We start from the raw sequence: 16,265 nt of genomic DNA on the forward strand, positions 1-16,265 counted from the left end.
ATGGCAAGGAAAGGATCACCTGAGGACAGGAGTTTGAGACAAGCCTGGCCAACATGGTGAAACCCTGTCTCTATTAAAAATACAAAAATTAGCTGGGTGTGATGGCTCATGTCTGTAATTCCAGCTACTCGGGAGGCTCAGGTCGGAGAACTGCTTGCAGGCATCCTTGTCCAAGAATTATGTAAGGAAGCCCTGATCTATCCTAGACTTTGACACAACCCTGGTCCTGAGGCGGCATCCCCACAGAACTCACAAACCAAACCCAACTCCAGGCTCATCCTAAGGCAAAATTTTGACACAGATCTCATGATAGATGGTATCTCCCCAGGTCCCTTTTTAGTGGGAAAGTCTAGCTAGGCATATCCAGAATGTTCTAAGAAGAGGCAAACTGCAAAAGTCAATATACTTTTTTTTTTTTTTTTTTTTTTGAGATGGGGTCTCTCTCTATCCCCCAGGCTGGACTGCAGTGGCGCTATCTCTGCTCACTGCAAGCTCCGCCTCCTGGGTTCACGCCATTCTCCTGCCTCAGCCTCCCAAGTAGCTGGGACTACAGGCGCCCACCACCACACCCAGCTAATTTTCTTGTATTTTTAGTAGAGATGGGGTTTCACCGTGTTATTCAGGATGGTCTCGATCTCCTGACCTCATGATCCACCCGCCTCGGCCTCTCAAAGTGCTGGGATTACAGGCGTGAGCCACCACGCCCGGCCAATATACACACTATTTTGACTTGACTTGTCTGAGACTGCTTTTCTTTCTTCCTTTTTTTTTTTCTTTTTTGGAGACAGGGTTTCCCTCTGTTGCCCAGGCTGGAGTGCTATAGCTCACTGCAGCCTCCACCAACCTCGACCTCCTGGGCTCAAGCGATACTCCTGTCTCAGCCTCCTGAGTACCTGAGACTACAGGTGTGTGCCACCATGCATGGCTAATTTTTTTTTTTTTTTAAAGAGGTGGGGTCTCCCTATGTTGCCCAGGCTGGTCTTGAACTCCTGAGCTCAATGGAGCCTTCTGCCTTGGCCTCCCAAAGAGCTGGGATTACAGGCGTGAGCCACCGTACCTGGCCTGAGACTGCTTTTCTTAGTGGATACATTTTCTAGTAGCTGCCAGTTTATTAAGCAGGAATCTTAAGTGTACAGAAATGGCCTTGGCACAGTCGAGCCACACTTAAAAGAAGCTCTTACCCATATTTGGTCTGTACCACCCTGAGTATCAACAAAGCAAACTTAGGTTTAGGGAGATAAGCACATTTTATTACCTAACAGCCAAGCGAAGAATAAAGCAAATATAAGCACCACAGTTCAAATTTGATTAAAGTTCAGTGTTTTCTCCAACTGAAACAGGTCCTGATGAGAGCCCGTGATTCTGACAAAAACTGTGAGAGCAACTTTAGCAACAGATTCTGCTTGCTATAGCTCTGCCAAGACAAGTCCCAGCAACAGAGGCAATTGGTTACTTGCAGGAAATCTGGGTCAAATCTGCACTTAGAATTGGAAAAAGAATGGCTTTGTAGCAATGTCTATGGGTAGAATTTGGGGTATCTGCAAACTTGGAGGGCAAAAAGAGGCACACAAACAAACCCACCCTATTTTCACTAACCTCTACGTGTAAAATAGGATTTTCTTCCATCATAAATGTAGGTGCAAACCACAACAGTATCAGTGATATCTGTGACTTTATCACCACAGATATTTTTATAGCATATTACAGTTGTGGCAGACATCTTATCCCTCTTAGCACTCCTCTCACTCCTACTTCAAAATCATGGTACTTATTACATCTGCCACCTGATCTTATTTAATGCAGTACTAAAGAAGTGCATGCATTAATTACTATGTCACGATTAAAAAATATTTTATTACTGTGATGTGGTATAGCAAAAAAAAAATTTTTTTTTAATAACTGTACTTCAGCCCAGTTGGTTTTCCCTTTAATCTTATGTAGTTTATTCAGCACTTAAAAAAAATTATTCTGAGAAGGGCTCATAGGCTATATCAGACTGCCAGAAGAATCTAGGCACAAAAAAATTTAAGAACTCCTGTTCTACAGAGAAACTAAGATTACATTTAAAAGCTCTAAGCTAATAAAATAGGTGGATGAAATGTGCTACCCTTGATCTTAGCCAAAAGGCCGAGAAGCGATGATGAAATGTGCTTGTCTTATATACCCTAAACACTTTCCATAGCATTAAAATATTTCATGGATGGCTAGGTGTAGTGGCTCATGCCTATAATTCCAGCACTTTAGGAGGCTGAGGTGGAAGGATCCCCTGAACCCAGGAATTCAAGATGAGCCTGGGCAACATAGTGAGATCCCATGTCTACAAAAAAATAGAAAAAATTAGCCGGGTATGGTGGTGCATGCCTGTAGCCACAGCTACTTGGTAGGCTGAAGTGGGAGGATCTCTTGAGTCTGGAAGGTTGAAGCTGCAGTAAGCCATGATCCTGCCACCATACTCTAACCTGGGAAACAGAGCAAGACCATGTCTCAATAAATAAATAAATATTTATATTTTGTGGATACCTGGATACAATTTATTCAATACTATCTCTCAAAATACCTTTTTCACAACTACAATTAAAAATGAATTCCTTCTCAACGACTGCCGCCAATATGGTGTTCAGGCACTTCATGGAGGTTGGCTGGGCAACCTACGTCGCCTTTGGACCTCATCTGGAAAATTCATTGTGATCATAGATGTTATTGATCAGAACAGGGCTTTGGTTGGTGGACCTTGCGCTAAAGTGAGGAGACAGGCCATGCCTTTCAAGTACATGCAGCTCACTGATTTCATCCTCAAGTTTCCATACAGTGCCCACCAGAAGTATGTCCCACAAGCCTGGCAGAAGGTAGACATCAATACAAAATGGGCAGCCACACAATGGGCCAGGAAGACTGAAGCCAGAGAAAGGAAAGCCAAGATGACAGATTCTGATCATTTTAAAGTTAGGAAGGCAAAGAAAATGAGGGACAGAATAATCAAGAATGAAGTTAAGAAGCTTCAAAAGGCAGCTCTCCTGAAAGCTTCTCCCAAAAAAGCACCTGTTGCTAAGGGTGCTGCTGCAGCTGCTGCTAAATTTCCAGCAAAAAAGATGACCGCTGTGGGCAAGAAGGCTCCAGCCCAGAAGGTTCCTGCCCAGAAAGCCACAGACCAGAAGGCAGCACCTCCTCCAAAAGCTCAGAAGGGTCAAAAAGCTCCAGCCCAGAAAGCCCCTCCTCCAAAGGCATCTGGCAAGAAAGCATACGAGGCAACTATAAAAACAATAAAGGTTCTTTAAAAAAACAAACAAAAAACAAAGGACAGTCACGGTGGCTCATGCCTGTAATCCCAGTACTGTGGGAGGCTGAGGCAGGTGGATCACTTGAGGTCAGGAGTTTGAGAACAGCCTGGCCAATATGGTGAAACCCTATCTCTACTAAAAATACAAAAAAATTAGCTGGGCATGGTGGTGCATGCCTGTAATCCCAGCTACTCAGGAGGCTGAGGCAAGAGAACTGCTTGAACCCGGGAGGTGGAGGTTGCAGTGAGCCGAGATCGCACCACTGCACTCCAGCCTGGGCGACAGAGTAAGACTCAGTCTCGAAAAAGAAAAAGAAAAAAACAGAACAATAAAAATTAGCCAGACGTGGTAGTGGGCACCCATAACCCCAACTACTTGAGAGGCTTTGGTGGGAGAATTGCTTGAACCCAGGAGTCGGAAGTTGCAGTGAGCTGAGATCATACCGCTGCACTCCAGCTGGGGTGACAGGGTGAGATTTGGTCTCAAAAAAATAAAAAATAAAAAAAGAGGAATTGCAACAGAACAAGAACTGAGCAAATTACAACATGAATTCTGAATTCTGAGTTGCATTATCTTCCTAATTTACATGGTTGGAACTGCCTTATATCAGAGACCTTTGGGCTCGTCAGAAACTAGATAACTAGATTCCTTGGCTGGAGTGCAGGACAGCCCTATTTTTTTTTTTTTTTAAATCAAGTTCTGCCTTAGAGAAAGTGTTAAAATAACTTTGATACAAACAATTAGCCCTAGGTTTTAAAATAAATACTTGCTAAACAGAAGTTTTCCGTAAGGGTTTTTAAAAAACAGTCATCTATTAGCGGCTGGGCGTGGTGGCTCACGCCTGTAATCCCAGCAGTTAGGGAGGCCGAGGTAGGTGGATCACGAGGTCAGGAGTTCGAGACCAGCCTGGCCAATATGGTGAAACCCCGTCTCTACTAAAAATACAAAAATTAGCTGGGCATGGTGGCACGTGCCTGTAGTCCCAGCTACTCGGGCGGTTGAGGCAGAAGAATCACTTGAACCCAGGAGGTGGAGGTTGTAGTGAGCCAAGATCGTGCCACTGCACTCCAACCTGGGCAACAGAGTTAGACTCCATCTCAAAAGAAAAAAAGTCATCTATTAATTTAATTGTGATCTTTTTTATATGTGCTTGTTAGCCTGTACATAGCTCAAATTTATAGCTTCAGAACACTATAACAGATGTTTTAAATATCTCATTTTCTACCAACATGAGAAATCCTAGATTTCTAAAACCTAGAGGCAGTTAATATCATCCTAAAGGCAAAGACAACGAGAAAAAGTAATATAATATGTTGTTAAAGTAGCCTTTTATATAACATAAATATTTTGAACAAGATCAAAGAAACCACCTGATCCACATTTAATCAAAGGACTATTTTTTTCTAACTACATAAGTGGAAAAGACTTATCAGAGGAATTTTAAAATTCCTGTATCTTATATTTTCTCTATCAGGATCCTTACTGATTTAACTTGTTTCAACACTAATGTAATAACCTTCCACAAATGAAAGGCTTTTTTCCGAAAAACAAATTATACAACATATAGCACAGGTAGATGGAAAAAAACTAAAAGGATATGTGATAGCCATCTCTGGATGGTAGAAGATGAAAAAAGACTTAGTTTTTTCATAATCCTTAAATATTTTTGTATGCACAAAAGATCCCTTCAAAGACAAAAAGTGGCCCTTACAAAAATAACACATCACCAGAATATACTTTCTCAAACTGAGTGAGTATCTTTTGTGACTGCTACTTGCACTAAAGTCTGCCTCTGACTTAATTTTTTTGAGATGGGGGTCCTGCTGTGTCGCCCAGGGTGAAGTACAGCAGGCACGATCATGGCTGATTGCAGCCTTGAACTCTTGGGCTCAAGTGATCATCCTGCCTCAGCTTCCTCAGTAGCTGGGATGAACGGTGTGTGCCACCACACCCAGCTAATTTTTAAATTTTTCTTTTGTAGAGACAGGGTCTCACTATGTTGACTAAGCAGGTTTCAAACTCCTGGGCTCAAGCGATCCTCCCAACTCGTGCTAGGATTACAGGCACGAGCCACCATGCCCAGCCCTGCCTCTGACTTCAAGGGGTTTACAATCTAGTGGAGAAGATAAGGCACAGATCCATGGTATAATTAAACAACTAAAAGATTCAGTCACAAGACAAAGGGCAAGATCAATACAATTTTTAGGAATTGAGAAGGAGAAGGCTCAGTGGGGGCCTAAGTGATTGGGCATGACCTCAAAGAGGAAGACTGTAAGCCTCATCAGGGCAGGGGCCACCACTGTGTTGTCTGCCAGTGCATATGGGTGTCCAGCTCAGGGCCAACTTATATAAATATTTGTTGGTGGAGTAATTAATGGAGGAGAGAATCTGGTTTTGAAGGACAGCTTTCAGGAGACAGCAAAAAACCTACTATAGCTAGACTAAAGGAAAAGAAGGTTCAGGCAATTCTGGGTTATAAACTGGTCTTTATACTATTAATAAGTGGGTTTTCAACTTTTCTAATAAACAGAATGAAAGTGTGTCCTTGGAAGAGAAATTAGGCAGTAACTGTGCTAGGCTACATGGAGGGGTGATAAGAGGTAGCATGACCACCAGCAAGATATTGCTATAAAATGGCATGAGTTTAGAAGGGCCTGGCCTGGAGCCTAACAGAGAAATAGAAGGAGCAGAAACTAGAGGTGGAGGAAAATTTGCTGGCAGATCCTACAGGGAGGAAAGAGAAAACGGAAGGATTTCAGTCCTTTCCATAATTTTGTGACTGGATGACTGAAAGAATGCTTTTAAACATTTATTAATCCATCCGTCCATGCATCTATGCATCCATGCATCCATCCATCCATCCATCCATGCATCCATCCATCCATCCATCCAACCATCCATCCATCCATCCAACATTCATTGCTGCTACTGCATGGGGATTCTCAATCTTATAAAAAAGAGCAACTCTCCCTTTCCCTAATTACACCTGTCAGTTGACTGAGTCCCTAATGTGTTCCAGGATCTATGCCTGACACTGGGATAGGATAATAAAGATGGTCTCTACCCAGAAGAGATGAGAAAGAAGAAGATAAGTAAAAGTTAAGGCTGCTCTGATAACTAAAAGTTAAGAAAAAAGATAAGTCTGTTTTCTTCCCATTCTTCCCAACTTCAAACAGGATCCAGCCTGATAAACTGGCCTTGAGTAGCCAATACGAAAGTAAAATTTACAAGTTTTGTTTGTTTGTTTTTTCTGAGACAGAGTCTTGCTCTGTCACCCAGGCTGGAGTGCAGTGGTACGATCTCAGCTCACTGCAACCTCCACCTCCCAGGTTCAAGTGATTCTCCTGCCTTAGCCTCCTGAGTAGCTGGGATTATAGGCGCATGCTACCACGCCCAGCTAATTTTTGTATTTTTTGTAGAGACAGGGTTTCACCATGTTGGCCAGGCTGGTCTCGAACTTCTGAGCTCAAGCAATCTGCCCACCTCAGCTTCCCAAAGTGTTGGGATTACAGGCGTGAGCCATCATGCCCAGCCAAAATTTAAAATATTTAGGCTTAAATTATATAAATCACTGATTTTGTTATACAACTATATGCATTCTTTTAGATCCGGTTTGAACTGATCTTAAAAAAATACTAACAAGAATGTAGGTGTAAGTGTTTTACTACAATGCAGGAAGAGATTGCCCAAATAGAATACCCTATAGAAACCCAAAGTAAGTCCAGAAAAGAAAACACTGGAAGACAATAGCATGGTTATTTGAACAGCAGTGACAGACTGCTGTATCTGGGGATTTCCGCTGATCTTTTCTAAAAGGATTCCAGAAGAAACCATCTTATCTTATCATCTACGCATATCTCAGTGGGAGGCACAAACCTACTTACATTGAATCAGGCAGGACTCCTTCCCCTTCTCAGCCTGAAACTTAAAACAGCAAAGTTGCCAGGAGTTGCCTCAAATAAATGAAGTACCACTCCTGCCTGCTCTTGTATATGTTGTGCATTTGGAATCAATCCAAACTCCAAAATGGAAATAAAAGTACTTAACCTCACAAAGTTGTTGGAGGATTAAATCATTTGAGCTTTATTATCCAAAGTAATTAACATGTTTGAAAGATGCAAATTTAAGACTTAAAATCCAACTTTAAAAAATCTCAGACTGGGCCCAGTGGCTCAGGCCTGTGATGCCGGCACTTTGGGAGGCCAAGGCAGGAGGATCACTTGACCCCAGGAGTTCGAGACCAGCCTGGGCAACATGGGGAAACCCTGTTTTTACATAAAATTAAAAAAAAAAAAATCTCAGTGCCTAGACAGCAGTACTTTCACAGCAACAGTAGATATATCTTGCAAAGTAAAGAGTAATCGGAACATCACAAAAATGAGTACTGGAAAATCAGAATTTTAAATAAAAATAAAAAGCATCAGTTAACAGGATGGATCACTTAAATACAAAAATAAAAATAAAAAAGCAAATCTTTAGTATTGACCTGCAAGGTTATAGGAATGTCCTTAGGATTATAGGAACATAGGTGCTTCAATTAAAGCTGTGTAGCCTTGGGAGGACATTTCACCTTTGTGCTTGTGCCTTTCTTTTTAGGAGAAGATATCATCTCTAATATAAATGTTGTCTCAATGTCATTCTTTGGACGAAAAACATTTTGGCTCAAGAGTTTTTTTTTTTTTTTTTTTTTTTTGAGAGGGAGGTTGCTCTTCTTGGCTAGGCTAGAGTGCAATGGTGTGATCTCAGCTCACCACAACCTCTGCCTCTGGGGTTCAAACAATTCTGCCTCAGCCTCCCGAGTAGCTGGGATTATGGGCATGTGCCACCATGCCTGGCTAATTTTTGTATTTTTAGTAGAGATGGGGTTTCTCCATGTTGGTCAGGCTGGTCTCGAACTCCTGACCTCAGATGATCCGCCCGCCTCAGCCTCCCAAAGTGTTGGGATTACAGGCGTGAGACACCACACCTGGTGAGATGTTTTAAACCTAGCTTAAAACCAATCTGAATTACTTCCTGAACAGCTTCAACATATCCAAAACTGACCCAGATATTTTGGAGGCCACTAAATTATAGATATAAGACACACTCCCTGAACTCAAGGTTGGAGAACTGAAGCAATCAGAGATGGCTACAAAGAGAATGGACTTCTGACCTGACTTCAGGTCAGGCTTAGGGGAAAGAAAGAATTTTAAACAATGGAAGAAAAGGCATAGGATGAAGAATACAAAGTCTACTACATTCTTTCTTTAATTTTAGTCCTGATTTCGTGGCCTTGAATAAGCCATTCATCACTTTTCCCCCTTCCCAAATCCACCAGTATCGAGGGCCTATTATATATAAGGTATTGTGCATCAATTAACGAATGGAAAAGCCGAGGTGGGCAGATCGTCTGAGGTCAGAAGTTTGAGACCAGGCTGGCCAACACAGCAAAACCATATCCCTACTAAAAATACAAAAATTAGCCAGGTATGGTGGCAGGCGCCTGTAATCCCAGCTACTTGGGAGGCTGAGGAGGGAGGATAACTTGAACCTGGTAGGCAGAGGTTGCAGTGAGCTGAGATTGTGCCACTGCACTACAGCCTGGGTAACAGGCAAGATTTCATCTCATAAATAAATAAATAAATAACAGAAAAGATTTCCCAATCTAAGATTAAGTAAGAGGTAGCTCAAACTAAAAATAACTCCAAGCTCACATGATGTTGGTATTATAAAACAAAATTCTTCTTTTTTTAAGAGACGGAATTCTCACTGTCACCCAGGCTGAAGTGCAGTAGCATGACCATGGCTCACTGTAGCCTCGAATTCCCGGGCTCAAGCAATCCTCCCGGCTCAGCCTCCTGAGTTGCTGGGTTACAGGCATAAGCCACTACACCTAGTTAAAATCTATTTTAGTAAAGAGAGTTTTTTAAAACCCGCTTTTGTCATTTCACACTTTCTCAATAAAAAAACAAACTAAGCATGAAACCTAAATTTAACATATGTAGACTTTTTACTACTTAGAACAGTCGTAGTGTGTAAAATAAAATAAATAATATGGCCGGGCACCGTGGCTCATGCTTGTAATCCCAGCACTTTGGGAGGCCAAGGCAGGCGGATCACAAGGTCAAGAGATCAAGACCATCCTGGCCAACATGTTGAAACCCCGTCTCTACTAAAAATACAAAAAATTAGCTGGGCGTGGTGGCACACGCCTGTAGTCCCAGCTACTCGGGAGGCTGAGGCAGGAGAATCTCTTGAATCCAGGAGGCGGAGGTTGCAGTGAGCTGAGGTTGCACCACTGCACTCCAGCCTGGCAACAGAGCAAGACTCCGTCTCAAATAAATAAATAAATAAATAAATAAATAAATAAATAATATGTAAAAATTAATCTTTGCATTAAATTTTCAGATTCTTGCTCCATTCCTCTCCCATTTGAAACTATAGCTGTCTTTTGCCACTGAAAACAGTACTTCATTTGACAGCTATGGAAAGAGCCTATGCCATTCAATAGCTGGTTTATGAGAGCATTGAATTTATCTAGCAAAAACACAACATGTGTATCAGTACTTCCCTTTGTCCTGTGTATTCTAAATCTCTGCCAAAAGCAGAAGTAAGAAAGTACAGAGGGACAGGATATCCTTATTCAGTTGGCTTTATGTCATTCCAGACAGAAACCTAGTGCCTGATTCATCCTTAGAAATTTAAATTAAGGGCCAGTTGTGGTGGCTCACGCCTATAATCTCAGCACTTTGGGAGGCCAAGGTCGGCAGATCACTTGAGGTCAGGAGTTTGAGACCAACCTGGCCAACATAGTGAAACCCCGCCTCTACTAAAAATACAAAAATTAGCCAGGCATGGTGGTGCACACCTATAATCCCAGCTACACAGGAGGCTGAGGCAGGAGAATCGCTTGAACCTGGGAGATGGAGGCTGCAGTGAGCCAAGATGGCGCCACTGCACTCCAGCCTGTCCTGGGGCTAAAAGGTAGGTCTTCCTCGTGAGCCGTCTGTCACTAGGCAAGCTTTGAAGTGCTGAAGCCTTTTCCCTAAAGAGAAATGAGGAAATCCTGGTTTTTCAGGATTCACCTATTATCTCCAATATAGCTCTTGGCTTAAGAGAGTGAAGTTAAGAAGAAAAGCATGGACACCATTTCTTAAGGAGAGTAACAGAAACCCAGTACCTCCAAATTTACTTATAGAACACACTGACTTTACGGTTGTGGCCACATTTTGATGTTCTTGTCCATTTTGATACAATTTTAATGCATATTATATATGCATATTAAGTCACTGTACATCCAATACAGTTCAGCAAATATTCCAGAGAACCTAGTAGTAGGTGTTGGGTAACTATGTTTGGTACTGAGACTACACTAGCCTTTTTGTGATGCCAAACCACTTAATTTCAATAAGCCTGTTATCTCATCTGTGAAGATAAAACTGATATTTGCAAGGCTATGGTGAGGATTTAAAGAGCCAGTGAATATAAAGGCCTGATTACAGCAAGTTCCTTCACTCAAACACAGTGTTTTTGCTTTTTTCTTTCCTTCTTTTTTCCTTACTAAACAGACATAGCTCTATAATCTTGAAGCTTACAGTCTAGTAGAAGATAGACTATTATCATGATAAGGAAATAACTATCAGGATAAGAATACTACTATTACTAATAATAGTAAAAGCTAATACTTAATGTAGAACTTGTTATAATTAAAGCATTATTCCTGTTTTTTTTAGACAGGGGTCTATGTTTCCCAGGATAGTCTCAAACTCCTGGGCTCAAAGATCCTCCCGCCTCAGCCTCTTCAGTAGCTGGGACTACAGGCATGTCCACTGCACCCAGCTACGGTACTATTCTAAGCACTGTCCACATTTAGCTCATCAATCAAACCTTATAACAACCTTCTGAGGCAAGTAACTAGGGCTATGATAGTGCTATATAAATATGTGGGAGTGACCCTCTAAACTCCACTCTCGAGTAGTTGGGGAAAGTATCTTCTTGGAATTAATAATATTAGCCAGGTGAAATGATGCACGGGTATGGGCTTGGGATGGTCAAAGATGTTCTGAATTAAAAAGTAGCTACATGTATGAATGCCCTGAGGTGAAAATGCACACATGGATGGATGATCAAAGAACCGAAAGCCGTTCAGTTCAGGCAACGTATATGTGAAGTATATAAGCAATCTACAAATCCACATATTAGGCAACGTGGTGACTGGGGTGATATACAAAGAGAGGCACCCGAGTTTCATAAAGGCAAGAAGAGTTGGCTGATGGATAAACCAACTGGGTGGCTGGCAAAATGCTGGAGAAGCCCACCTGTCAGCAACAGCCTGTACTGGGGGATCCTCTGAACCGGCTTGAGCAGGTAGTGCTTGAGGGCCAGATTAGCACAGCGAGGGCTCATCTGAAAGGAGAAGGCATCTAAATTAACACAGTGTTTTCTAAGAAGCAGGGGACCCAGATTCAAGTGCTCAGGAAGCCAAACTTTAAACATCAAGCAACTCTGGAAGGAGATTCGTAGAGAGGCTCCCTTTTATTTTAAGGTACAGCTGTTAGATACACTGAGAGTGAACCCCAGCCAGACTGACCACCAACCTCCACCCTTTCCTGTAGGCAGTCCCTGAAACCATTTGCTCCTAGGAAAAACTTGTTAACAACCCTCTCAAAGAGCGTGGTAGCCACAGTCTGTGTCCTAGGCTAGTTAGAGCCCACCCTACTCAGCAGCTCCCACTTGTATTGGTAAATACAAACAAATCCCAATGGACCAAGAAGGAAATGCATGGCCCCTAAAATAAGGCAGCGGAAATACAACTGCCAGGAATTGGATTCAAATGATAATCAGAGCCTTGTGGTCAATATAGTCAAAATAATGGTGGTGGCAGGGAGAACTGTAGAAAGTAAAGATAACCTGAAAAGCGGCCTTGCTAAGTATCCCTTCTTTAAGAAGTCTGAAGAATGTAAAAGTCTTTTGCAGATGAATGGCCTTATAAAAAGCCCCCAAATCACAGCATTTACAGGAACATTTGATTATGGAACCACATTTTGGCTTGACTACAAAGACATTTGGTTATCCCTTGAAACCTCTCTTCCTTAGTATGTACAACAGACATCTATCTCGGCCCATTCCTGAGCCTCACCCTCATTCTCCAACCTAAGAGTTTACTGTGAGGTGGCATCAAAAAGGCCAAGTGAAAATGTCCCTGCATCCTAAGAACTACAAAAAAAAGTCATGCTTCTAACATAGCGTAAATTGGTTGATAAGTTTTGTTAGATTTACTCAGACTTTTATCATTTTCTAAATATGTACCACCACTATCTGGTACACAGAGTGATTATGAAATTATAATGATAATGCATGTTAAGAAAGTATCTTTCATCCAAGCATCATTAACCCAGATTACTAATTCTCCTGGCCTTATGGCTCCCCGTTTTCTTTTGTTAACAAGGTAACACAACTCACTGGACTCTTACCAAAACCTGGGTCAATCATCAGTTGCCACAATTACATTGCACTTTGTTTTTTGATAGCACAAAGACAACAGAGGAGAGGAAAAGAAGAAAAAATTACAGATGACTTTAAAATTTAATTATTTGTCTATTGCACAAATCAGAAATCAGCAATACCATACTATTTTAAAAACTTTTCATTTCAGCCGGGTGAGGTGGCTCACTCTTGTAATCCCAGCCAGCCCTTTGAGAGGCCAAGGTGGGTGGATCATGAGATCAGGAGTTCGAGACCAGCCTGGCCAACACAGTGAAACCCTGTCTCTACTAAAAATACAAAAATCAGCTGGGCATGGTGGCACATGCCTGAATTCCCAGCTACTCGGGAGGCTGAGGCAGGAAAATCAAGTGAACCTTGGAGGCAGAGGTTGCAGTGAGCCGAGATCACACCACTGCACTCCAGCCTGGGCGACAGAGCTAGACTCCATCTCAAAAAACAAAACAAAAACAAAAACAAACAAAAAAAACCCTTTTCACTTCTAGTTTTGTGTGACTGGAATTCACCGATCTTTTAAGCTTCAAAACAGAGAAATAAGTACTAAAATACAGTACGCAAATTTTACTCCAAATTGATGGAGGGGACTTGTGATTTTATCTCTAATTAAATCAGGGTTCCACCCTCACAGCTCTGAGTTAAAAGTCAAAGCTTTGGCTGACACATGCTCTGAACAGGTTATTACTTTTTCTTAACTTTGGCACCAAAACCATGTTATTTATTTACCTAAAGGGAAACATAAATTCTATTTCCCATCCATCATTGTAAGTTAATTGTTAGGATAAAAGAAGAAGTTAAATTAAAAGTTAAGACATGTTCCTTAATCAAGTTCATTGAGTCAGAAAGCAGAATGGTGGTTGCCAAGGGCTGGGAGGGAAGAGAGAATAGAGTTAATGTTTAATGCCTATAGAGCTTCAGTTTTGCAAGTTGAAAAGAGTTCTGGGGATCTGGGTGCACAAGAATGTCAACGTACTTAACATTACTGAACTATAAACTTGAAAACTGTTAAAATGCTAAGTTTGTGTTGTATGTATTTTACCACAGTTTAAAAAGTCCCATCAAAATATTCTTTCCAGCTAGGCACAGTGGCTCACGCCTGTAATCCCAGCACTTTGGGAGGCCGAGCAGGGTGGATCACCTGAGGTCAGGAATTCGAGACCAGCCTGGCCAATGTGGTGAAACCCCATCTCCACTAAAAATACAAAAAATTAGCCAGGTGTGGTGGCACGTGCTTGTAATCCCAACTACTGGGGAAGCTGAGGCAGGAGAATCACTTGAACCCAGGAGGCGGAGGTTGCAGTGAGCCAATCTACGTGCGAATGTACTCCAGCCTGGGCAACAGAGCAAGACTCTGTCTCAAAAAAAAAATTCTTTCCAAGTCAAAATATTCCCATGTGCAATAACAGATTTTCAAAATTAAGTCATGTACATTCTTGAGTTCTCACCATTTAAATTGTTCAATTCCATATTTGATTTTGAAGGGATTACTTTTTAACTTTTTCTTTGTTTGCAAGCTTTGTTTTCAATGACTGCAACTTGTTATTAAAGCTTCAACAACAAAAAGAAAGAGAAGTGTTCAACATTAGATAGTAGCAAATACCTCAAATTCTCTAACAACAGCAGCAAAACCTGGATTTTTCTTGCACTGTTCATCCAGCAAGGCTATATTCTTATCAAATTCTTTGATGTATGTGGAATACATTTTTAGATATGGTCCCTTCTTTACAAAGATATCAGCAATTCTTTGTTGTTCAGTCCTATGGATAGAGAAGAGATACACAAAAAAATATAAAGAGAGAGTGATGAACATATGCAATGATACGCAGAGTCCACATCTAAGCCGCCAACTTATCTTTTTTTCTCTTCTTGTAAGACATACCTCAAAATGCCTACTTTTCACCATTTCCACTGCCACCATCCCATCTTGCCTGGACTCTAACTGGTCTCCCTGCTTCCATTCTTGCCCTCTCCAAACCATTCTTCAACACAAGGAGAGAGTCTTAAAAAATGTTTACCATGGCTGGGTGCAGTGGCTCATACCTGTAATCCCAGCACTTTGGGAGCCGAGGTGGGCAGATCACCAGAGGTTAGGAGCTCAAGACCAGCCTGACCAACATGGAGAAACCCAGTCTCTACCAAAAATACAAAATTAGTCGGGCATGGTGGTGCATGCCTGTAATCCCAGCTATTTGGGAGGCCGAGACAGGAGAATTGTTTGAACCCGGGAGGGGGAGGTTGCAGTGAGCCGAGATTGTGCCACTGCACTCCAGTCTGGGCAACAGAGCAAGATTCTGTCTCAAAAATAAATAAATAAATAAATAAATAAATAAATAACTCCTTGGACGGGCACGGTGGCTCACGCCTGTAATCCCAGCATTTTGGGAGGCCGAGACGGGCAGATTACTTCTGATCAGGAGTTTGAGACCAGCCTGGCCAACATGGTAAAACCCTGCCTCTACTAAAAATACAAATATTAGCTGGGCATGGTGGCAGGCGCCTGTAATCCTAGGTACTTGGGAGGCCGAGGCAGGAGAATCGCTTGAACCTGGTAGGTAGAGGTTGCAGCGAGCCGAGATTGTGCCCACTGCACTCCAGCCTAGGCGACACAGTGAGACAATGTCTCAAAAAAAAAAAGAAAAAAAAAACCAAACTCCTTACCTGGCATACAAAGGCCTGCCCTTTCTGACCCCTGTCACACTTCTCTTCCTCTTCCCCATTTCTCTCCCACCACACTGGCCTTCTTTATCTTCTTTGGAGACATGGAATTCATTTCCACTATGCAGACTTCCACTAATGGTTCTACATGCCTGGAAATATAGAACCCTGGCTGGCTCCTCCTTTCCTTTCAGATATCACTGTAAATATGCCACCTTCACAGAGGGCTTTCCCTGACCACTCAAGCTTCATTTGCTACCACAGCGTCCTATTTCAGGTCTCTGCAACTCAGAAACTGCTTCTGGTAGTTTTCTTGTCTATTTATCTGGTCCTTCCCCTATTAAATGTCTGCTCCATGAAAGCAGGATGTCTGTTTTGTGCACTGTGATATCCTCTGCATACTTAGAGCACAGACTAGCACATAGTAGATATGCAAACCTTCTTGAATGTGAAAATAAAATATTTCATCAATTGTTGTTAAAAGCCAATGGAAAAATGTTATTTCAGAAAGTCAACTAACACCAAAGAATATGTATTGACTTGAACCCTAAGAGAAAAATATTTTAATAAATAGAAAATTAGGCTAGGTGCAGTGGCTCATGCCTGTAATCCTAGCACTTTGGGAGGCGGAGGCGAGAGGATCACTTGAGCCCAGGAGCACAAGACCAGCCAAGGAAACACAGGGCAACCTGTCTCTACAAAAAATTTAAAAAATTAGCCAGGCGTGGTGGGGCACACCTGCAGTCCCAGCTACTTGGGTGGGTGAGGTGGAAGGATCACTTAAGCCTGGGGAAGTCAAGGCTGCAGTGAGCCATGGTCACACCACTGAACTCTGGCCTGGGCAAGAGGTGA

The 16,265-nt window shown here is 42.1% G+C and overlaps 1 protein-coding gene and 1 pseudogene across 3 annotated transcripts in view; one reads left to right on the forward strand and one right to left on the reverse strand.

Moving 5' to 3' along the window:
• The window catches only part of FGD6 (FYVE, RhoGEF and PH domain containing 6), a 136,682-nt gene that overhangs the window by 42,180 nt on the left and 78,237 nt on the right, over nt 1–16,265 (reverse strand). For all 3 annotated transcript variants that reach the window (XM_054663413.2, XM_016924004.4, XM_016924003.4), the window contains 2 exons: nt 14,359–14,515; nt 11,576–11,663 (listed from right to left, as the gene is read on the reverse strand). In XM_054663413.2, coding sequence (XP_054519388.2) covers nt 11,576–11,663; nt 14,359–14,515 — 245 coding nt within the window. The remainder of the gene's footprint in view (nt 1–11,575; nt 11,664–14,358; nt 14,516–16,265) is intronic.
• On the forward strand, nt 2,611–3,275 carry LOC104001649 (large ribosomal subunit protein eL14-like; annotated as a pseudogene).

Source organism: Pan troglodytes, chromosome 10, assembly GCF_028858775.2.
Source record: "Pan troglodytes isolate AG18354 chromosome 10, NHGRI_mPanTro3-v2.0_pri, whole genome shotgun sequence".
Classification (NCBI taxonomy): Eukaryota; Metazoa; Chordata; class Mammalia; order Primates; family Hominidae; genus Pan; species Pan troglodytes.